Source organism: Balaenoptera acutorostrata, chromosome 8, assembly GCF_949987535.1.
Source record: "Balaenoptera acutorostrata chromosome 8, mBalAcu1.1, whole genome shotgun sequence".
Taxonomy (NCBI): domain Eukaryota; kingdom Metazoa; phylum Chordata; class Mammalia; order Artiodactyla; family Balaenopteridae; genus Balaenoptera; species Balaenoptera acutorostrata.
The window spans coordinates 66,738,127-66,763,416 of NC_080071.1; the positions used below are offsets into that span (position 1 = coordinate 66,738,127).

General features: G+C 37.9%; 1 protein-coding gene across 1 annotated transcript in view; it reads left to right on the forward strand.

Annotated features, from left to right (window-relative positions):
* The window catches only part of PTH2R (parathyroid hormone 2 receptor), a 108,992-nt gene that overhangs the window by 80,736 nt on the left and 2,966 nt on the right, over positions 1-25,290 (forward strand). The window contains exons 9-11 of the mRNA XM_007187830.2: positions 85-151; positions 22,126-22,220; positions 24,731-24,869. Of these exons, the coding sequence (XP_007187892.2) occupies positions 85-151; positions 22,126-22,220; positions 24,731-24,869 (301 nt within the window). The remainder of the gene's footprint in view (positions 1-84; positions 152-22,125; positions 22,221-24,730; positions 24,870-25,290) is intronic.

The following is a 25,290-nucleotide window of genomic DNA, read 5'->3' on the forward strand; positions in this document are numbered from 1 at the left end:
GAATTTTTGGTAAAACAAAATGTTACATCTCACTGCTTATTTGCTTTGCTGATTCTTTAATGGAAGTTCTTTTTCATGTCTCAGATGCTGGGAACTTAGTGCTGGAGACATCAAGTGGATTTATCAAGCCCCAATCTTAGCAGCTATTGGGGTAAGTTTAAAAACCTGTATAGTTTAAAGAAAGAAGAAAAAGATGCATAATTAAACTACTGCTAAAACCCAGAGAAAGTTTGTCTGTCACTTTGTTTCCTAAACCTCACATTACAGCAATAGCTGTTGGGAAAGTCTGGATTGGGGATCAGACCCTTATTCATGGCTGACACTGCGATCCATGAAGAAAGTGCATACCCTCCCTTTAATCTGCTAACACGTAGGGAAAATTCCGGGACTTCAAAATATCTATGAACATTTATAGGTTCAAGCAGTTAGGGTGGTCCTTAAACTCTTCCCCCTTTTCAGCCATTAAGTTATAAAGTTCTGACCACCTGATCACCTGGTAATAGGTAGGAGGAGGGGGCAAAGATGGCATAGCAAGAGAACAGAGGAATTATCGAGAGAGAAAGATGACAGTGTGATTTATTATAAAACATTGCCTAAAGCTTTTATTTCACATACTCTCCCCAAGGAGTTAAGAGGATTCCATACTCTTTTGGACTCTCTAGTCCAAAAAAGACTAGAGTTGGCAGTCATATTGCATGGGACTTATCTGCCTGTATATTACGTCTGTGTTACAAAAGAAAACAAAATCACACACTTTGTGTCTAACAAAACTCACCAAAATGCTCAATATTCTGTAATAACCTAAATGGGAAAAGAATTTGAAAAAGAATAGACACGTGTATATGTATAACTGAATCACTTTGCTCTGCACCTGAAACTAACACAACATTGTTAATCAACTATGCTCCAATATAAAATAAAAATTTTAAAAAAAGAAAAGAAATGTTTACTCTTGACCTTCCCTGAAGAGTTTATGGTATTAGCTTCTCTGTGGTTTGATGAAGAAATTATACCACCTTGTGTTTTCCTGGTTTTCATGTATTAACCCAAGGTTATAAACACCTTTAAAAAATGACTGATGTCCCAATATTAAATGTTAAATAATTTGAAAGTAATATAGCAGCCTGATTTTTTTCTATTTTTTTAATTGAAGTATAGTTGACTTACAATGTTGTGTTAATTTCAGGTGTACAGCAAAGTGATTCAGTAATACATATCTATATCTATCTAGCTAGCTAGCTAGCTATTCTTTTTCAGATTCTTTTCCATTATAGTTTATTACAAGATATTGAATATAGTTCCCTGTGCTATACAGTAGGTCCTTGTTGTTTATCTATTATACATATAGTAGTGTGTATATGTTAATCCCAAACTCCTAATTTATCCCCCCCTAACCTTTCCCTTTTGGTAACCATAAGTTTGTTTTCTATGCCTGTGAGTCTATTTCAGTTTTGTAAATATTTTCATTTGTATCATTTTTTTAGATTCCATGTATAAGTGATATCCTATGATATTTGTCTTTCTCTGTCTGACTTACTTCACTTAGTATGACAATCTCTAGGTCCATCCATGTTGCTGCAAATGGCATTATTTCATTCTTTTTTATGGCTGAGTAGTGTTCCATGGTGTGTGTGTGTGTGTGTGTGTGTGTGTATACACACACACATATATATACATATATATATGTGTGTATATATATATATATATATATATATATATATATATATACACACACACACACACACACACACCACATCTTCTTTATCCGTTCATCTATTGATGGACATTTAGGTTGCTTCCATGTCTTGGCTGTTGTAAATAGTAGCAGCCTGATTTTTAACCAATTTTTTCAGTCTTTCTTTGTTCTCCAGTTTCTTACTTTTCTCATTTTGTTTTCTTTTGGACAAGGTGTGTCAGCATGTTGGCATGATGGATCCAGAAGGACAGCTATTAATGTGGTTGAGGTTTTGTAAGATCTATCCAGATAGTCAGATAAAAGCTTATTTATCTCATAGGAAAAATGCAGATAGCAAGGTAGAAGAGATCGAAAAGGAATCTTCATTTCAGAAGCTCACTGATGTAAATATTCAGAGGGGAAAATAAAGTACAGAAGTTTTAGAGAAGCCAGTTTGTACCCTTGCTACAGCAGCCTGTTATCAAATTAGACCCGATTCTAAGTCCTAGGGGAAGCTCAAAAATGGATTGTGGAAATGAGCATATCTACAAAACAAAAACAGACTCACAAATATAGAGAACAGACTTGTGGTTGCCAAGGGGGAGGGGGTGGGGGAGGGAAGGATTAGGAGTTTAGGATTAACAGATGCAAACTATTGTATATAGGATGGATAAACAACAAGGTGCTACTGTATAGCACAGGGAACTATTTTCAACATCTTATGATAAACCATAATGGATAAGAATATGAAAAAGAAGATATATGTATAACTGAGCCACGTTGCTATACAGCAGAAATTAACACAACATTGTAAATCAACTATACTTCAATAAATTTAAAAAAATGGGTTGTGGATAAATGAATGAATGAATGACTTCACTTTAGAAACTCATATTAATTTTAATGAAGTGCTGCTGTATTAATGTAGTGATAAACCATCCCATCAAACCTAGTGATAAACTGTATCCCTGAGAGATTATCAATAAACTTAAAGAAGATAATTAACTTTATAAATTAACTGGGGTTTACTACTCTGATTTCCCTTTTATGCACTGATACGCTAACCTTATCTGCATTTCCAAACCTTTAACTTTCCTTTCTCTCTCTTCCTTCTTTATTATGTTTGCTCCTCCATCTCTTACTACCATCTTTTTAAAGGGATAACCCATGTCTTAATACTTTTTGTGTCTTCCGTGCCTTGTACTTGATAAATAAGAGGTAATTAAATATTATAAAAATGAGGCAAATTTAAGAACATTAAGTTTGTGTTTTCATTTGATGAAAAGGAAGGGCTTATTAAAATCCAGGGGATCCTTGTAAAATTATTAGGAATTGAAGCAAAGAACAGTGGAGAAAAAAGTAAATCATAGGACATTTTCCATTGAAATAGTTGATTTTTATCCAAAGCTTTGTTGTTTATTTACAGATCTTAGTTACTCACATCACCAGTGTGGATGAGAAGTTTATTTGCGGAGGTTTCTAAATTGCAATGTGAAACAGTACAGTTAGGTGATTATAGAGGTTCTGAAAGATTCACCATTGATGAAAGAGAACCAGAAATGATGGTACACTCAATAAATTTTGAAGGAAACTTAGGTGGGATGCCATTTTCGTCTTCTAGAACTAATATTATGAGCAATGCAAAGCAAGAATTCTTAAATATTTTTCCAATATTACAACATCCATTTAATCTCAAAAATCAGAGAAGAGATTCAAGAGCACCTTTCTGTTCACTTAAAGTTACCTTTCTGTTTCTTTATTACAATTCAGGGTTACCTCAGTTCCTTTTAAGGTTTCCTCATTTTACTGTGGAAACAGCCTGTATGGGAAGAGATACACCTGGAGCCCTGGTCTCAGCACCTGGAGTGTAGTACTCCTTCCTCTGAGCTCTTCTGTGTCCTGAAGCCAGGAAGAATGATGCTAATAATAACAACATACACAGCAAAGTGCTTACCACCATTGGGCACTGTTTTAAACACTTTATTTACATTGATTGATCTAATCCTCCCAATAACTCTAAATGAGGAAACTGCCCAAGGTCACTCAGGTAGTAAGTGGTGGAGCTCAGATTCTAACTTCAGGGTCAATGTCCCTACCTAGTGAGCTCACAGTAAATAATGTGAGCTCTTATAATAAAGAGCTTACATCCCGCACTTATAATAAAAGCCAACATCCCTGATAGTCCAGAGGAGACCCTGTCACTCATGCCCGCACCCCTTTATGCTCTCTGCCTTAGCCTCGTTGTTTCCCTTTCGGTTCCTTGAACTTGTCCATGTCTGCCCCTCTCAGGACTATTCTTCATTTTGCCCTGTACCCCTGGAAGGCTGCGATATGCTTCCTTCTACTCCTCACTTTAAATGTCACTTTTTCATTGTGGCTTCCTTGTTGCCCCCAATCAAAATTAGGTCACCTATTATAACCCGCAGAGCACGGTGAGGTTTTTCTTTCTCAAGATCATCATCAAGTATAATGCTTCTGATTGTTTGTTGAATGTCCATCTTGCCCACTAAACTGAAAGGTTTTTGTGAACAAGAACCATATTTTTCTCAACTTCTATATTCTAATGCCTTGTAATTTTCCTGGTACAGAGTGGACACTCAATAAACACTTGCTGAAAAAATAAAACATGCATACAAAGTAAATATTCTGGGAGACAGTAAGAGGGAAGAAGTGAAATAAGAGCAGAAAGCCCGTATAATTACAGAACTTTTGAGTCCATTTTACGCAACCTTTTTATTTTCTAGAGAAGGAAACTAAAGCCCACACAGATAAAGGTCACACAGCCAGTGTGACAAAGACTATAACCTGCATTTTTGGACCATGTTCTTTTCACTTACATTCCAAAGCATGTCAAAATTTTTTCTCGACATTATGGGAAAATAATCTTTTCAATTTTATGGCTACATTTATAATTTTTTATATGTTAACTTTAGAATAAAAGGTTTGTTTGTTTTTTAGTCTTGCATTTCGTAGTATGGATGAGAGTTCATAGGTTCTAACTTGAAGAAGTCATATCAAGAGAATTAAATTTTAGAGATAATCACAGACTTTAGTACATATTTGGAAGGAACAACTTGATTTTGGAATCGTAGAATCTAAAATTGTAGCACTGTGGTTTTCTGTGTTTTGTTCATATGTGGTAAAATTATATTTAAGAGAATTAAGGTCATTCGAAACATTAATTTTTGTTCTGAAAATAAATGTGTCTAAATATAATTAATTATTTACCCTCAACATCTTGATGTTGATTTGAAGATGATTTTAAGTTCTTCTATATACCATTAAAATATGAAAGGAATGGGCTTCCCTCGTGGTGCAGTGGTTAAGAATCTGCCTGCCAATTTAGGGGACACGGGTTCGATCCCTGGTCCAGTAAGATCCCACATGCCACGGAGCAACTAAGCCCGTGCACCACAACTACTGAGCCCGTGTGCCACAACTACTGAAGCCCGGACACCTAGAGCCCGTGCTCCGCAACAAGAGAGGCCACCGCAATGAGAAGCCTGCACACCGCAACGGAAGAGTAACCCCTGCTCATCGCAACTAGAGAAAGCCTGCGCGCAGCAATGAAGACCCAACGCAGCCAAAAATAAATAAATAAATAAATTTATTAAAAAAATATGAAAGGAATATTTCCTAATTGACAACGGGACATGAAGCATTGTTTTGGTCCTGGGCCTCCCAGAGCAGCATTAGGAGGAACAGTGTGCTTGGCCCACAGAGCAGGAGAAGCCACAGGCAGGGCAGGATGGATTAGAAGTGGTGAAGGTGAAGTTGGCAGAGGTGATAAATCCCGACCAAGCGGGACACTGCCCCCTGACACACGAGAACCTACGTTTTCACTGGCGTCAACCAGAAGAGACTATAATAGCTGAAGAGAAATAAAACCACAGACATAAAAATACAGATTGTAAAATTGAGCAGATTTGCTCATGAGCATTTACAAGATGGTCTTGAAGAGGCCAGTAATATGGGGTGGAGAGAGCTTTGGTCTTAGCAGAAGTCTGAGATCTTGGATTTACAGGTTAGGGAAAAGAAAAACAGAAACTCTGCGGTATTTGTCTTTACTTGTTTCCTTCATCCTGTGTTAGTCTGCTTCATCCCTCCATCCTTTCATTCATCATCCTCTGATGTGTGATCAAATGGTCTTTCTAGTACCTGCTCAATTTCATTTTTACCAAAATGTCTTTTCTTTTGTCCCTTGACAGAGTTAAATCTCTTTCTATTTATCATTTGATGAATAAATATTTTGGGGTGTGTTTTTTTGCTTCATGTTTTGTCTCAAAACCTTTTCTTCATTAACCCTCAAACAACTTTGAGATTGGTATTTTCATTATTCTTAGCTTGAGTCCAAGAGCAGTTATGTAACTAGCTTAGGTATATACATTTAGAAAGTGCTGAAGTCGGAGTCAGGTTCAGGTAGCGTGGTTCCAGAGCCCACAGTTTTCCCTGTTTGTGGTGATTGAATTTAAGCTCGGCCAGTGTTTGCCAGGGTGAGAGCACATACCCTGGTGCATGAGAGGATTGATTTAGGTAGTGCGTGCAAGGTTATTAAGTAAAATCACTTAACATTGAGAATATTGGTCCCTCTCCAACCCTTCTGAACACATCTCGGAGGTCTCATTTTGATACTGATCTTTAACACTTTTTTAAGGTGTGTGGTGTCTTCCTTTGGGGAATGGAGGTGGGGGACAGGCAACCCAGTCTAGGTAAAAATTTCATATGACTTGTTTCCATTGTATTTATTTTTACAGTTGCCTCTTGCTTGTAGCAGCTTCTATTGGTTTTCCATTGCTGGTAATGATATGAAATTTAAATTTTAATAATTTAATAAAAGTGGATTGCTTGAAGAAGGGTATTAAGTAAATAATAGTAGATGAATAATATTGATATGGCCAAAATCATGGTGGTGGCATCCTAAGCCACTTAGAAAACGCTGAACTAGATCAGTTCCTTTGACAATGAAATTTGGAGTTACTGCAAAATGCCTGACCAGCGTAACCAGTGAGTGTCCACATGGTTGTGGGAGGTTAGTTATGTTTCATGTGATCAGGAACGTTAAGGGTATAAATGGACGGGTCATGTTTTCTGTGGCTGGAAGGATGGGTGTATCTGTTGAAAATGCAAGAGATCAGACTGGAAGTGGATAGGGGTTGAATCATGATTGGACTCGTATTCTGTGCTATAAGGACATTGGAATTTTCCTTAAAATTATAAGACATTGAAAGATTTTAAGCAGGATAGTGATCTGATTAGATCTGGGTTTTGGCCTGATGGGGATGGTGCCCCAGGCACAGGATGCTCTTAACCCTGGAGATGCTGCAGAGAAAATCTGTTCACCGCAGGCTTCCACGATGAAGAAGGATAGGCTGAGTCAGGCAAACTCGGTATTCTTCCCACATTCACTCATCAAATACTTCAACCCATCCCCTCCAGGGATGGAGACAGTAAGGGGGACTGAGGAGCACAGACATGCACATCAGTTGAGCTGCCTTCCCTGGAAGGAAAAATCAGGAATGGGGATCAAATGAACTAGTCTGGAGGTATGGACATCTGTCTAAGAGAGCTATTGGCTATTCACTTTAAAAAAAAAAATTGTTTATTTTATTTATTTAGTTTTGGCTGCATTGGGTCTTCATTGCTGCACGCAGGCTTTCTCTAGTTGCTGTGAGCAGGGGCTGCTCTTTGTTGTGGTGTGCAAGCTTCTCATTGCGGTGGCTTCTCATTGTGGAGCACGGGCTATAGGTGCACGGGCTTCAGTAGTTGTGGCTCACGGCTCTAGAGTGCAGGCTCAGTAGTTGTGGCACACGGGCTTAGTTGCTCCACAGCATGTGGGATCTTCCCAGACCAGGGCTCGAACCCGTGTCCCCTGCATTGGCAGGCGGATTCTTAACCACTGCGCCACCAGGGAAGTCCTGGCTATTCACTTTTAAGTACATAATTCTATCTGACTGACTCTGACATCAATTATGATATTTTGAAGGTCCTCAGATTTCTATATGAGAGGTCATTTTCTTGATGCAGGCTCCCAAAGAAAGATACAGGAAGTAAAGTGTTGCATTAAAATTGGAACAACCAGAACTTCCCTGTGGTCCAGTGGTTAAGACTTTGCTCTCCCAGTGCAGAGGGCCCAGGTTCGATCCCTGTTCAGGGCACTAGATCCCATATGCCACAAATGAAAAATCCCGCATGCTGCAACTAAAGACTCCGCATGCCACAACGAAGATCCTACGTGCCACAACTAAGATCCGGCACAGCCAAATAAATAAATAAATATTTAAAATTGGAACAACCATAAACAGTGTTAAACTAAGGTGAGCAACAAAGGGACATCAGTGCTTCAGCTGTTGGTGACCATGAGCAGGGTGACGGCAATCCTTGTTGTTTTCTTCTTTTGATAGGAGTCAAGCCCATATCTTCAATTCATATAAATCCATTCCTTTGGAGAGACCACAAACTCCCAAAATATTTCTCTGTACAATGTATTGCTTCATCGTAGCTGAACTAAAATGAAAATGTGCAGTAAGAACTATTTTTTTTAAAGGTACCAAGAAAAAGTAAATATCATCAATAAAAATGTAAATGTATTACTAATTTAATTACTAATCTTAATGTATTACTATTTAATAATATATCTTTTATACTTGGAGGGTCGAAATTTCTTCCAGAGTTACTTTTCTTATAGTACATACATCTAAGCAATGTTTATACAGTGGGAGTGGTAAAATAGAAAATCCAAGATTCAGTCTTAAACCAACCCAAAGCTTTTATTAAAGACACTGAAATTGGAAATCAGGGCCAGTCACTCGCGGAGACGTTAGAATTTATGTACTTGTTTTTCTATAGGCAGTAGTTCAGTTTCTGGTAACCCCTCAAAAGTAAGCCATAGAATCAAAAAATGTCCATGTTGGGAAGCATTCTGGGGGGCTCTTGCCTGATGTTAACCTGGCAACACTATTGCAGAGATTTTTGAGCTTTAAATAACCCTACAGAGAACTGATAACTGTGAGAGTTTATAGTTTTCTTTATATATGTTGATGGATTTTAGGAAAATACAGGGCAATAGTCCGTCCCTCCTTCCCTCTCCCCTCCCCTCCCCTCCCTTCCTCCCTCCCTTCCTTCCTTCCTTTCTCTTTCTTTCTTTCTTTTCCTTCCTTCCCTCCTTCCTTCTTCCCTCCCTCCCCCTCCCTCCTCCCTCCCCCTTCCCTTTTTCTTTCCCTTCCTTCCTTCCTCCCTTTCCTTCTTTCTTCCTTCCTTCCTTCCTTTCTTTTTCTTTCTTTTCTTTCTTTCTTTCTCTTCTTCCTTCCTTCCTTCCTTCCTTCCTTCCTTCCTTCCTTCCTTCTTTCCTTCCTTCCTTCCTTCCTTCCTTCCTTGTTATTGGTATATTTGCTTGTTTTTAGATGTCTACCATGGCTTACAGCACCACTGTGTACCCAAGCTAAGGACTAATGTCTGACGTCAACAAGTAGTTTGTGGTGTTTGTCATGGGCTTGCTCATTCTATGAGTAACGCTCTAATTTGAATGACTAACTAAGTAGTGGCCCTTGAGGAGACTGCATGCTACTCAGAGTGCATTAAATGGAGAGCTCCAGACTTTCAATTTTTTTCTTATACATGTTTTGTTCCCTGTACCTGTCAAAGGATATCTCAGGGAATTCTGGCAGGTGGAATAAGATGGTAATTCTAATAAATTCCTTTAAGAAAAATTCTAAAGTGATATGTTTAAAAAATCATATCCAGTGCACTTTATAAAATATGAAAAGAAGGGGACAAACAGAGCATAAGCTTCTCAGCTGCTGTTGAGTCAGTGATTCATTTCCGCCCAGTTGTTATTAAAGGAGGCTCGATCATGAAGCACAAGAAGGGAGCATGAGAGGGATGACTGGTAAGGGAGAAGTTTTAAGTAAAATGGATAAAATTTAATCTCTGATCTTTGATGGAATTGCAAATACAAAATTTTTTTTTTACCCAGAGGAAAATCTCTGCTCCATAATCTCTTTCCTCTTCTAAATCAGTCAGCTATAGAACCTTGAGTGAAATTAAAACTCTAGCATTTACCCCTAAGTTATAAATTGAATTCCAAAGGATAAGAAGTGAACTACATATTTTGTCTTCATATCTATTATACAGATAATCAAATTATAGTAGCTGATATAGATTAAGGAGTTTATTATCTATCATTTAAATGTTCAACATTTAGAATTGATACACATATAAACAAAGCAAAAATGTTTCTCATGTTCATGATATCGAAAAAGAAACCAATATATGGGGTGAGATGTGATGTTTTCAGAGAATCTCTGAGGGCAGCTAATACATAGCGTCCCTCTTTGCTGCTCAGATTCTAAATAAGTCGAGATATAAAACAAAGGAGGAGAGAGAGAAACAAAGCAAAACCCTTACAGCTGTTAGAGTCTGGGTTGGAAGTTGTGATCTTCGGTCTGTTAGCCAAGTGAACCAGTTGAAGAACCCCACAGTTAGGCAGGATCTGCCCACCCAGGCACAGATTGCTGAGGGGCAGGCTCCTAAGCCTGGAGATGCTGAAAGTCTGCTCACTACAAGCTCCCAAAGAAAAGGAGGATGGGCTGAGTTAAGCAAACTCAGTATTCGTCCCATATTCACTCATCAAATACTTCAATCCATCTTCTCCAGGGTTGGAGACAGTAAGGGGGAGTATGGAGAACAGAAGTGCACATCAGTTGACCTACCTTCCCTGGGAGGAAAAATCAGGAAAGGGGAGATAGCAAATCTTCCCCATCATGTATCCAAAGGCATTGATGAAAATTTAAGTGTAAATAGATAGTTTTAAAGATATTTTATAACAGTGGAATTTCTTATACATAAAATTTGACTTCTTTCTCTACTTATGTCTTTTGTGATAGACACCTAGAAGTGAAAATTCTACATTGAAGGGGGATATGCTGATTTACCTCAATATAAGTAGGGTTTAGAGAGTGCACGGTTCATTCACTCATTTATTCATTCACTCATTTAACAAATCTTGATTAAACACCAAGAACATGACAGGTGCTGTGTGAGGCAATGGGGATGAGATGGGGGAACAGGCATCAATTTCTCCTTAAATTTAAGCATAGTGGGTGAGACAGACATTAAAATGTGACGAGTGCTGTGGTGGGGCTGGGGTGTGGGGAATAGCTTTTGAGAAGTGACATTCAGCTTAAAACCTGAGAATGAGCTGTCCTAGTAAGGGTGAGAGAGCGGAGGGAGTAGGGAGAATGATCCAGGCAAAGGTGATTCTAGGAGCAGTCTCTGAGACGGCCTGAGGAGCCAGAGGTTTCACGGCTGAAATTTTGACTTTGAAACTCATCTGTGGTTCACTTTGAATAAATCTTAAAAATTTTAATTGAGAGAGACTCTAATGTTTATATTTGCATTATTTAAAAACCACATTTGCATAAAATTTATTCTATATGCTACTGGCTTATTAACAGCTTTAAGCAAAATTTTCCCTCCAAGATTACTTGAGATATGCAAGGACTCTCTAAATGATTTTTTTCCCTCTCTGAATGATACTTCATTTAAAAAAATTTTTTAAAAATCTCACCAGAATGTGTTGTTCTTTTTCATTCCATTTCCCCATATATAGAGTCATTTTTCCTTCGGCAGACTTGGATCTTTCTTTAGAGCAGGATTTTTTCTTTTATGTCTTTATTGATTTGTTCTATTTATAATTTCCTTCAGAAAGAGAAATGATCTTCATAATGATTCTGAATTCCGTGCTCTCCATGTAAGCATCTATCCCTCATCACAAAAGTCTTTGTTCTTCATGCCTTCATTTGGGAAGATTCTTCAAGTGTCTTCTAAATTGCTAAATCCACTTTCCCACTCTGTTAGACCTAATGTTTCGGTTTCTGATACTGACTTTAAAACTGGGTTATAAGTTAGATTCTTTACAGTCTTTTCTTAATCCATCCTGCTCTTTAAAAAATTTCTGTCTCCATCTCAATCTGCTATTAACTCAACTCTATTTTATGGGAAGTTTGGTGCAGTGGTTAAGAGTCCATGCTATGCATCCAGGCTGCATGGGACTCATTAGGGCTCTGCCACTTGCTGGCTGTGTGATCATGCATAATTTGTGTAAGCTGTGACTCAGATTCCTCATTTGTAAAATGGGAGCAATATGCCTATCCCATAGAGCTGCTGTGAAGACTAAGCGTCAATTCACCTAAAACACTTAGAATAGTAAGTAAGTAGTCAATAACTTAGTTTCTAATTAACCTATATTCTATACTTTCCTAAATTATTTATAATAATTTTTTGGAAATTTATTCAACTGTTACTGCGTGTATCAATATGTGTGTGTGTGTGTGTGTGTGTGTATGTGTGTATTTTGTTTACCTATCTTTTAAGGCAGCAAGTTCTATTTTTCTTAATTCTTAATTCTTTCCATAATCCACTTTGCTGTCCTTTGAGTTATAAAACCAATGGACTGATTGGTGTGTGTCTTCTTTAATAAGTTTCTAGGAGTTTGCAGTATTTACTTAGTATGGTCTACTGACTTGAGTACAGAGTCCCTGGTCATGGGCATTTTAATATGGATGGAGTTTAAGGTTGGCCCATCTGAAGCCATTTGTAATTCTTTATTTTTTCCAGGAATAAGGAATGGCAAATGACAATACCCAGCTAACATTGCTTCATAGCTCTGCCAGCTTCAGCTCCTAGCACTTGGTCCTTCACACAGTAGTTACACAGCATCACTCCCCACTGTTTTCACTCCCAGCTGCATTTGTATTGCCAGGGAGTATAGTCTTAGGGAGAGAGGAATTAATGAAGTATGAAATAAGTTTGGCCATTCAGAAAGTAGCACTCATGTGATAGACAAGTAGCAGTTTCTCACCTTCTTATTGAAAAAGATTATGTGGACATGAATCAGGTGTTGTAGTGGGTGAGGATGAATGAAAATCCTCAACTTTCATGTTTTGCATCTTTTTATCCTCCTGAAAAGAAGGTATAAGATAGTGGTTAAGAGTGACATCAGCATCATGGCAGTGTGTGGCACTCTCTTTGCCTTTCCCCTTCAATCTACAACCAGTAAAAACATCCACAACTCAACAAAGGTGCCTTTGCTCAACACAGCAGGACATCAGAGAATTCCACACATCTAAAGGTGGGTGGACTGAAACACGTGGAAGAGGCAGAACCAGGCGGAACAGCAGAGGTGGTGCCTGTGATCCTGGACCCTCAGCCATGATAACTGAGCCTGCAGCCCCAGAGAACCTGGTAACATCAGGGGAAGCAGAATATATGACTCCAGCCTCCCAGCCAAAGTGGTGCCCCTGGCCAAAGAGATCCAGGCGACAGTGACAGTGGGCCTATGACCCTGTCCTTCCAGTTATGGAGATGCCTATTACTCTGGCTCCCCCCACCTGCCCCTATCCACAGTGGCAATGCCTATGAGCCTGACAACCCTGGACATGGTAAGGGCACCTGGGACCCTGGCTCCCTACCCTCCCCCCCCCCAGGGGGGGGTAGTGGAGCCTGAGCCCCTGGACATAGCAGAAGTACCCACCAACCCAATGTCCCAGGTAGTGATGCCAGCAGCAGCAATGCATTAATGACCCCAGAGGCACAAGCAGCAACAACCAGGGCAATGGATGACACCTCTGACAGAGGTGGTGGAGAGTGGAAAATGCTGATGCTCAAATATAACCAGAAGCAGCTCAGGTAGGAGACCAAAAACTTGTGCTATATCACCCCTACTGGAAAACAAGAGAGGCCTCTAGTTACTAATCTGTTGAACCTTTTGAATCAAGTTTTTTTTTAAAAAAGCTTTACCTAAAGAAGAAAGGTGTTCTCTACTTCAAATGTGTTGGCAGAAGAACAACTCATCAAGCTCAATGAAGAACCATGGTAACACTGTATCACAAAAAGAAAGTGACAGTTCTCCAAAAACCAAACTTAAAGCCACAGAATATTGCAACCTTATTGATAGAGAATTCAAAATAGCTGTCATAAAGCAACTCAGTGAACTAAAGGAAAATATAGAAAGGCAATTCAATAAGCTCAGGAATAAAATTGATGAACAGAAGGAATATTTTGCCAAAGAGACTGAAACTCTAAAAAAGAACCAAAGAGAAACTCTGGACCTGAAGGACTCAATAAACGAGATGAAGAAAGCCCTGGAAATAGAGCAGATGATATGGAAGAGAGACTAGTGAGCTTGAAGATAGGAATCTAGAAATGATACGGATAGAAGGGAAGAGAGAATTAAAATCTTAAAAAAAGAAGACATTCTATGAACTATTTGACTCTATTAGGAAGGGCAGCATTATGTTAATGGGTATCTCAGAAGGAGAAGAGTGGAAGCAGGGAGGAGAAAGTTTATTTAAAGAAATAATAGCAGAGAATTTTCCAAACCTGAGGAAGGAACTGGATATAGAAGTCCATGAAGCTGGGAGAACAACTAATTACTTCAATGTGAAAAAACCTTCTCCACAATACATTATATTAAAGCTGTCAAAATAAATGACAAAGAAAGAATTTTAAAGGCAGCCAGGGGAAAAGACTGGCAACCTACAAAGGAACCCCAGTTAGGCTATCAGCAGATTTCTCAGCAGAAACTCTACAAGCCAAGAGAGAGTGGAATGATGTACTCAGAATATTGAAAGATAAAAACTCTCAGCCAGAAATACTCTGGCAAAGTTATCATTTAGATATGAAGGAGAAATAAAATTTCTCAGACAAACAAAAGCTGAGGGAGTGCAGTAGTACAAGATTTGCCTTGTATGAAATGTTGAAAGGAGCTGTTCTTCCTAAATGAAAAGGTAAAAGTGTACAAAACTTTGAGTAAGGTGATAAATAGAATCAGAAAACTGCAACTCTATATCAGAATAGCACAGAGGTTAAAGGGAAAAAAGCAGTAAAAGCAACTATAGCTATTTCAAGTTGGTCACAAACTCACAACATAAAAAGGGATAATTTGAGATGACAGAAACATAAAAACGGAAGAGGAAAGTACAGAAGTCATATAGTCAAATGACGATAAGATGCTATCGGCAGAAAAAGAACAATTTTATCTATGAGAATTTTAAACAAACATGGTAACCAGAAAGCATAAATCTAGAGCAGAAACATGAAACATAAAAAAGAGGAAATGGAGAAAATATCAGAAAACCACCAAACTAAAATGGCAGTCAGAAACACAAGGAAAAAGAAATAATGGAGATATAGAGCAACTAGAAAATAAAAGATAAAATGGCAGTACTAAGTCCTCATTTATCAATAATCACCCAAAATGAAAATGGATTCAGTTCACCAATCAAAAGACACAAAGTGGGCTTCCCTGGCGGCACAGTGGTTGAGAGTCTGCCTGCTAATGCAGGGGACACGGGTTCGAGCCCTGGTCTGAGAGGATCCCACGTGCCGCGGAGCAGCTGGGCCCGTGAGCCACAACTACTGAGCCTGCGCGTCTGGAGCCTGTGCCCCGCAATGGGAGGGGCCGCGATAGTGAAAGGCCCGCTCACCGTGATGAAGAGCGGTCCCTGCACCGCGATGAAGAGTGGCCCCCGCTTGCCGCAACTAGAGAAAGCCCTCGCACGAACCGAAGACCCAACACAGCCAAAAATAATAAATAAATAAATAAATAAATAATTTAAAAAAAAAAGGATACTTTAAAAAAAAAAAAAAAGACACAAAGTGGCCGGATGGATTAAAAAAACATGACCCAATGAAATGCTGTCTCCAGGAGATTTATGTCAGCTTTAAAGACAAACATAGACTCTAGTGAAGGGATGGAAGATGATACTCCAAGTAAATGGCAGCCAAACGAAAGTGGATGTAGCCATACTCATAGCAGACAAAATAGATTTCTAGCCAAAAGAGGTAACAAGAGACAAACATGGACATTATATAATGATAAAGGGGACAACACCAACATGCAGCTAACAAATGATCACCAAAATATATAAAGAAATTATTAACAGACCAAAAGGGAAAGATTGACAGCAACACAGTGATAGTTGGGGACTTTAACACCCCACTTACATCAATGGATAGATCATCCAGACAGAAACTTAACAAGCAAACAGCAGCTGTAAAACATTAGACCAGGTAGACTTAATAGATTTATACAGAACATTCTACCCAAATGTAGCAGAATACACATTCTTCTCAAGTGCACATGGAACATTTTCAAGGACAGACCAAAAGTTGGGACCCAAAACCAGTCTCAATAAATTTAAGAAGATTGAAAAAATAACAGCATCTTTTCTGATGAAACTAGAAATCAACTACAAGAAGAAAGCTGGAAAAGTCATAAATATGTGGAGACTAAACAACATGCAACTGAACAAATATTGAGTCAAAGAAGAAATCAAAGTAGAAATTAAAAAATACCTTAAGACAAATGAAAGTGAAAATACAACATGCCAAAATCCATGGGATGCAGCAAAAGAGGTACAAAGAGGGACGTTTATAGCAATACAGGCCTACCTCAAGAAACAAGAAAAATCTCATATAAACAATCTAACTTTACATCTAAAGGAACTAGAAAAGAAAAACAAATGAAGCCCAAATTCAGTAGAAGGAAGGAGATAATAAACATTAGAGTGGAAAGAAATGAATAGAAACTATAAAGATAATAGAAGAGATTAATGAAACTAAGAGCTGTTTCTTTGAAAAGGTTAAAAAAAATTAACAAATCTTTAGCTAGATTCACTTAAAAAAAGAGAGAAGGCTCTGATAAATAAAATTACAAATGAAAGAGAAGAAATAATAATGGATATCACAGAAATGCAAAGGATTAAAATAGAATATTATGAACAGTTATATGCCAACAAATTGGACAATATAGAATAAATGGACAAATTTTTAGAATTATACAACCTTCCAAGGCAGAATCATGAATAAATAGAAAAATTGTAATAGACTGATCACTAGTAAGGAGATTGGAACAGTAATCAAAACCTCCCCAAAATCAAAAGTCCAGAACCAGATGGTTTCACAGGTGAAATCTAGCAAACACTCGGAAGATTTATTACCTATCCTTCTCAAGCTCTTCCAAAATATTGAAGAGGAGAGAATGCTTCCTAACTCATTTTATGAGGACAACATTACCCTGACACCAAGGACAACACACAAAAACAAAACTTACACGCCAATATCTTTGATGAACATAGATGCAAAAATCCTCAACAAAGTATTAGCAAGCTGAATACAATAGTGCATTAAGAGTATCATATCTTATAATCAAATGAGATTTATTCCAGGGATTCAAGGATGATTCAGTGGCTGCAAATCAATCATGATACACCACATTAACAAACTAAAAGATAAAAATCATATGATCATCTCAGTAGATGCAGAAAAAGCAACTGACAAGATTCAACACCCATTTATGATAAAAATTCTCAATAAAATGAGTATAAAAGGAACATACCTCAACATAATAAAGACCATATATGACAGCATCATAATCCCAGCTAACACATTCAACAGGGAAGAACTGGAAGCTGTCTAAGATCAGGAGCAAGACAAGTATGCTCACTCTTACCACTTTTATTCAACATAGTATTGGAAGTCCTAGCCAGAACAATTAGGCAAGAAAAAGAAATAAAAGGCATCCAAATTACAAAGGAAGAAGTCAAACTGATGCTACTTGCAGATGACATGATTTTATATATAAAAACCCCTGAAGAATCTGCAAAACACCTGTTAGAACTAATAAATTCAGTACAGTTGCAGGATACAAATCAACATACAAAAATCTGTTGCATTTCTGTACACTAACAATGGACTAGCAGAAAGAGAAATTAAGAAAATAATCCCATTTGCAATTGCAACAAAAAGAATAAAATACCTAGGAATAAATTTAACCAAGGAGGTGAAAAACATATACACTGAAAACTACAAGACAGCCTGAAAGAAACTGAAGACTATGCAAAGAAATGGAAAGATGTTCTGTGCTCATGGTTTGGAATAATTAACATTGTTAAAATGTCTACATTACCTAAAGCAATATACATATTCAGTGCAATCCCCATCAAAATCCCAAGGACATTGTTCAAAGAACTAGAATATAAAAATCCAAATATTTGTATAGAGCCACAAAAGACCCCTGAATAGCCAAAGAAATCCCAAGAGAAAAGAACAAAGCTGGTGATGTCATACTCCCTGATTTCAAACTGTATTACAAAGCTGTAGTAATCAAAACAGCATGGTATTGGCAGAAAAAGAGTCACACAGATAAATGGAACAGAATTGAGAGACCAGCAATAAAACCACACATATATGGACAATTAATTTAAAACAAAGGGGCAAAGAATATACAATGGAGAAAGGATGCTCTCTTCAATAAATGGTGCTGGGAAAACTGAACAGCCACATGCAAAAGAATGAAAGTGGACCACTATCTCACACAACACACAAAAATCAACTCGAAATGGATTAGACTTAAATGTAAGAACTGAAACCACTAACTCCTAGAAGAAAACATATGCAATATACTCTTTGGCATTGGTCTTAGCAATATCTTTCTGGATATGTGTCCTCAGGCAAGGGGAAAAAAAGCAAAAATAAACAAATGGGACTACAGCAAACTAAAAAGCTTCTGTATAGCAAAGGAAACTACCAACAATAAAAAAGACAACCTACCAAATGGGAGAAGATATTTGCAAATCATATACCCAATAATGGGATTAATATCCAAAATACATAAAGAACTTCCACAACTCAACAACAAAAGATGGGTAGAGGAGCTGAATAGACATACAGATGGCCAACAAGCACACAAAAAGATGTTCAATATCACTAATTATTTGGTAAATGCAAATTAAAACCACAATGAGATATCATTCCATGCCCATTAGAATGGCTATTATCAAGAAAAATGAGAAATAACGAGTGTTGGAGAGGATGTGGAGAAAAGAGAACTCTACATATTGTTGGTGAGAATGTGAATTGGTGTAGCTACTATGGAAAACAGTATAGAGATTCCTCAGAAGATTAAGAACAGAACTACCATATGACCTAGCTATTCCACTTCTAGGCATTTATATGAAGAATGCAAAGACACTAATTTGAAGTATATGCACCCCTATATTAATCACAGCACTTTTTACAATAGCCAAGATATGGAGATAACCTAAGTGCCCATTGAATGGGTATAGAAGATATGATATCCATATCTATATCTGTATCTATATACCTATATCTATATCTCTATCTATCTATCTCTCTATCTATCTCTCTATCTCTCTATCTATCTCTCTATCTATCTATCATCTATCTATCTATCTATCTATCTATCTATCTATCTTTCTATCTATCTATCTATTCAGACACAATGAAATACTACTCAGCCATAAAAAGATGAAGTCTTGCCATTTGTGACAACATCGATGGACCTTGAGGGTATTATGCTAACTGAAATAAGTCAGAAAGACAAGTATTGTATGATTTCACTTACATGTGGAATATAAAAACAAAAACAATATCCCCCAAAACAAAATAAATGAAGAAACCAAATAAAAACAAACACCTAGATACAGAGAACACAGTAGTGTTTACCAGAAGGGAAAGGGGTGGGGAGGACAAAATGGTTAAAGGGGATGGATAGAAACTACCTTTTGGTAGTGAGCATGCTGTAATATATACAGAAGTTGAAATATAATGTACACATGAAACATATAATGTTATAAACCAATGTTACCTCAATAAATAAAAAGTTAAATTTAATTAAGAAATAAAGGTAGTGGTTAAGAATTCACAATACAGACTCACATAGGCCTGGTTCAAATTCCAGCTGATAGCTGGGTAGTCTAGGTCAAATCAGTTAATCTCTTTGAGCTAGAGTTTCTTCATTCATAATAAATGGGCATAATAAAAATTCCTGTCTCATATTTATGTGAGCATTTTAACTAGACAGTGTGCAATAACTAGTAGCTCTTATTAGCCTGAAAACATCCTTCTTCCACAATTTCACAGCACAGCTCTGTCCTTCCTCTAGGGTATGGGGCTCAAGACCCAGCCCCCAGTTCTTTTTTTTTTTTTTTAGTCTTTATTGGAGTATAAATGCTTTATATTGTTGTGTTAGTTTCTGCTGTTTAACAAAGTGAATCAGCTATATATATACATATATCCCCATATCCCCTCCCTCTTGCATCTCCCACCCTCCCTATCTACCCCACTAAGTGGTCACAAAGCACCGAGCTGATCTCCCTGTGCTATGCGGCTGCTTCCCACTAGCTATCTGTTTTACATCTGGTAGTGTATATATGTCAGTGCCACTCTCTCACTTCGTCCCAGCTTACCCTTCCCCCTCCCTGTGTCCTCAAGTCCATTCTCTACGTCTGCGTCTTTATTCCTGTCCTGCCCCTATGTTCATCAGAACCATTTTCTTTTTTCTTTTTTTAGATTCCACATATATGTGTTAGCATACGGTATTTGTTTTTCTCTTTCTGACTTACTTCACTCTGTATGACAGTCTCTAGGTCCATCCACCTCACTACAAATAACTCCATTTCGTTTCTTTTTTATGGCTGAGTAATATTCCATTGTATATATGTGCCATATCTTCTTTATCCATTCATCTGTCGATGGATACCTAGGTTGCTTCCATGTCCTGGCTATTGTAAATAGTGCTGCAATGAACATTGTGGTACATGACTCTTTTTGAATTATGGTTTTCTCAGGGTATATGCCCAGTAGTGGGATTGCTGGGTCATATGGTAGTTCTATTTTTAGTTTTTTAAGGAACCTCCATACTGTTCTCCATAGTGGCTGTATCAATTTACATTCTCACCAACAGTGCAAGAGAGTTCCCTTTTCTCCACACCCTCTCCAGCATTTATTGTTTGTAGATTTTTTTGATGATGGCCATTCTGACCAGTGTGAGGTGATACGTCATTGTAGTTTTGACTTGCATTTCGCTAATGATTAGTGATGTTGAGCATTCTTTCATGTGTTTGTTGGCAATCTGTACATCTCCTTTGGAAAAATGTCTATTTAGGTCTTCCACCCATTTTTGGATTGGGTTGTTTGTTTTTTCGAGATTGAGCTGCATGAGCTACTTGTATATTTTGGAGATTAATCCTTTGTCAGTTGCTTTGTTTGCAAATATTTTATCTGATTCTGAGGGTAGTCTTTTTGTCTTGTTTATGGTTTCCTTTGCTGTGCAAAAGCTTTTAAGTTTCATGAGGTCCCATTTGTTTATTTTTGTTTTTATTTCCATTTCTCTAGGAGGTGGGTCAAAAAGGATCTTGCTGTGATTTATGTCATAGAGTGTTCTACCTATTTTTTCCTCTAAGAGTTTTTTAGTGTCTGGCCTTACATTTAGGTCTTTAATCCATTTTGGGTTTATTTTTGTGTATGGTGTTAGGGAGTGTTCTAATTTCATTCTTTTACATGTAGCTGTCCAGTTTTCCCAGCACCACTTATTGAAAAGCCAGCCCCCAGTTCTTGTAGGAGGCTGTGAAATTGGTGAGAGTTGCCTATGGGGTAGTCAGTGGTAGGATGGCAAAGAGGGTGGTGGGAATTAAGGGCTGATGCAGATAATCAACTAGATTAAGGTAGTGGGGCACATGAATCACCCAGTACCAAAATTCTCCAAATTCCAGAAATGATTGGAGACTCTGCAGGATAATTTATCCCCCAGAATGCAGAGTTGATGGGTCCTCTCTTCTAGCTGTTGCTCTGGCATTAACACAAACCCACTCTTGGCAATCCACAATTCCATTATTCCTAAGTACTAGCGCTTCCTGGACTGTAGACATCTCCCTGAATTAAGGGACCAAGGGGTTTGGGCTTCTACCTCCTTATGACCCCTGACCTGGAGATCTTTTCTTCCTCTTCATTTTGGACCTCTTCACTGATCCTTGAGGCCCTTGGACATAAAATGTCTTATCCCACCAATACTTTCCCGTCCCTCCCCCCTTTTTAAAGAACGTGATTGTCTGGTGGTGCCCACACCTCAATTTAATATCCTACACTGGGACTTTTTCTTATACAGCATCTTACCTGGCTTTTTTTTTTAACCTTGTATACTTCACCCAGTGCTTTTCATATATCATAAGAGAGACAGCATCCCCAAAGCAACCCTATTATTCTTCTCCCTAAAATAGATACATAAGCTGGGAATTCATTTCAAAAAGGGCTGTCAATTACATTTGTATAATAACTATTATCCTTTATCCAGCAAGTCTGCCACAGAACTTCATCTGAACTTTGGTTTGGAAATTCCCCATGGATTCTGGCAGATTATCCTCTGGTATTTCTAGTTTCTAGTGCTTTTGAAATTTTATCTCCTTGTGTTTTCATGAGGGCAAATCAAGAATCCCTATCTTTCCAATATCTTACCTCAGATTTCCTCATTCACATTTACAGAATGGGTAATTTTCAGTCTTCGAATACAAAGAAGTTCAATTTATGTAAATTTTTACAAACAACTTGAAGACTAACTTAATAATTCTTTGTAATATTACCTTCTCTTTCAGCTGAATTTTATTCTGTTTCTGAATACCGTTAGAGTTCTGGCTACCAAAATTTGGGAGACGAATGCAGTCGGGCATGACACAAGAAAACAATACAGGTAATTCCAGGACAGACATCCATCAGAGGAAATATTTTGGTTACTATTTAGAGTAAAGGACAGATATCAGTTGATCTGAAATGTCTCTAAGAGGCTAAATTGTGAATGTGTATTTTTGTTTGGTTTAATTGTGCTTGTGCTATTTATCAGAAAAGTATATATATTTTAGGAAAATATAAATAACAACAAACCTTCCCAATATGCTTAAATTCTAAGTATATTTTAAAAAATCTGTTCTTAGCAGCTGGGATTTTACCATTAACTATGTAACCTATGTAACTATGTAATCTCTTGTTGATGATCTTGGCAGACAATTTTACTTGCCTTCTTAAAATAATGTCATAACTGAGAAAAAATCAAGAAAGTGTATTTGCTATATTGTTTCCAATCTTCCCATCAAATTGGTACCTCCCAAATATTGATTTTTAAGAACTTTCAAATGTACTGATTGAAGGATATCTGTTATTCAGTCTTTGCTAAAGAAAAGGACAAATTAAGTATTTATAATCATTATCAAACTATCTTAAGAATGTGTCCATTTCTCCCAATGATCATTTTGGAAGTGGCTTCTATCCGCCTGAACATATACACCACTAGTCAGGTGCATGTGGATTAGTTTTTGTAATCCCCAAACAAGAATCTATTTCTTTCTGCCTCACATTGTCATGAAATGCTATCGCAGACGCAGAAAGGAAGAAATCATAGTCAACATTTCGATCTTCTCTCACAAACATTCTCTAAGTCCTTTGTGGACTCATTCCCGTGCACCGTGTAGGCAGCATTTACTGTCAGACAGAAAAGAGTACAGATACAGATGGACTGAAGTCTAGAATAGGATGCACAGTATGAACAAACCGTCAGCTGCTAGCTCCAGTTATTTTCAATATGCTGCAAGTAGTAGTATTAAAATCACGCCTGTGTTTACAGTGAAGGGTCTGTGCTGTACTAGAATAACTTGTCTCATGTCACATTCCATTGGTGAACACAAAGGTCAAGGGATGATAAAAAATGGAAAATGTAAGTAGCCTTTCATTCTTCTTCATAAAATGAAAAAGTGCAGTGGTGTTTGAAAGCTAATTATTTCTCTAGTTCTGAATCAAGGCTACTTATTTCTCTCATTCTGAATAAAAGCTACTTATTTCTATAGTTCTGAATAAAAGCTACTAATTTCTAGAATTTCCGAATGATGTGAAATTATACTTTCAGTAGAAAGTTGCTCAAGAGATTTGAGAAACTCTGGAGAGAACAAAGAGTGGATTATCTTTAAACCTAGACAGAATAGACAGCTTATTTTCAAAAAAAAAAAAAAAAAAAAAAAGTAAGTAGGGAAAGAAAGAAAGAGAGAGAGAGAGAGAGAGAAGGAAAGAAAAAGAAAGAAAGAAAGAAAGGAAGGAAAAAGGGAAAGGGAGAAAGGGAGGGAGGGAGAAAGGAAGAAAGAAACTGAAGGAAAGACTAGTGAGGAAAGGAAGAAGGTTGGAAAGTCAGTTGGTTGGACTGAGGAAAAATCCACTCTTAAGCTCACGTGATTGTTGACAGGATTTATGTTCTTGCTGGGTTGGTCAGATGCCACCTCTCCTTGCCACATGGGCCTCTCAGTAGAGCAGCTCACAACTTGCTTCACTGAATCAAACAAGGGAGAGAGTCTGCTACTAAAATGTATGTTACACTCTCATGCAACGTAGTCACAGAAGCGGCATCCCACCATCTTGGCCATAACTGATTGGTTAGAAGTAAGTCCCAAGTCCTGCCCACACTCAAGCAGAGAGAATTAACAAGGATGTAAATACCAGAAGGTCAGGAATCATTAGGGGCCATGTTAGAGTCAACCATTATATTGGAAACTGGGATTCCTCTAAATACACAAGAAAATGTGTATGAAGAAGCCGTTAAAGGAAATAAAGTCACATTGCTTAGTTTGTAAACAAACAAACAAACAAACCTACAGCTATAGATAATTTGAGATAGAATATTTGACAGAGAATGTTTAGGGAAGGCAAGAGGTATTGACCACATGTAGCTCATAAGAAAATATGAAATGATAAATGAAGATCCAAGTGTAAGAAGAGACCAGGGAGTAGTAGTTGGTCCTAAAATGAACAAAACAAGCCAAAATGCTGCCTGTGAAAGAAAAGACAGTTACTGAGGATGGAGGTGGTACCTCTTTAAGTCTCAAACATGGAAGTTAAAGAAGACTTAGGACAGAAAAAAAAAAAGGCATTTTACAATTTTATGAAAATAGTGTCCTTTAAGCAAGAAGAGTGGAAATGAGATTAAAGAGACTTGGGGGATAGTAATCATGGGAAGTGAGAATAAACTACCTGATTTAGTATAGAAGTGACAGGAAGAAGAGGGAGAGAAAAAAAAAACTAGCAGAAGCAGTGGATCCAAAGAGATGGGGGAACGTCAGCCCCTGGTAGCTCTGCTAAATAAGCTTAATTTTTTCCAGCAAGCTGTCTCTATGGAAAGGCACTCTACATTGACTAATTAAAAGGCTTGCCATTCTCTTCCAGGAAACTCGCCAAATCAACGCTGGTGCTGGTGCTGGTCTTCGGAGTGCATTACATCGTGTTCGTGTGCCTGCCCCACTCCTTTGCTGGGCTTGGGTGGGAGATCCGGATGCACTGTGAGCTCTTTTTCAACTCCTTTCAGGTAGAGAGTGCTACTAGTAATTTGATTCCTGTATTTTGCTTTTTTCCTTTCTCTGCCCCTCCCTCTGGCTTTCACGCACCTGTCTCCCAAGGGCCAGGAAAGGGGCTATTTTCTGGCACCTGCGCATTTCTATCCTGCAGCGGTCAGTCAGGTTAACCTCTGACCACAGCAGGAGCTGTTTCTCACAGACAAGCTTGGGCTATGAAACAAGAAAGCACATTGTTGTAAAATATGTGACACCTACAGAGCAGGAATCTCTGTGTGTGTGTGCATGTGTGTGTGTGTGTGTGTGTGTATGGAAAGTCAATGAAAGCAAAAGAAGGGATAGGCAGGGGAGAAGAAAAAAGAGAAAGGGAGACAAGAGGAAGAGGTTGCTTCCTTATATTTGATCTCATTTGAAAACATGATACCATTCTCCCTC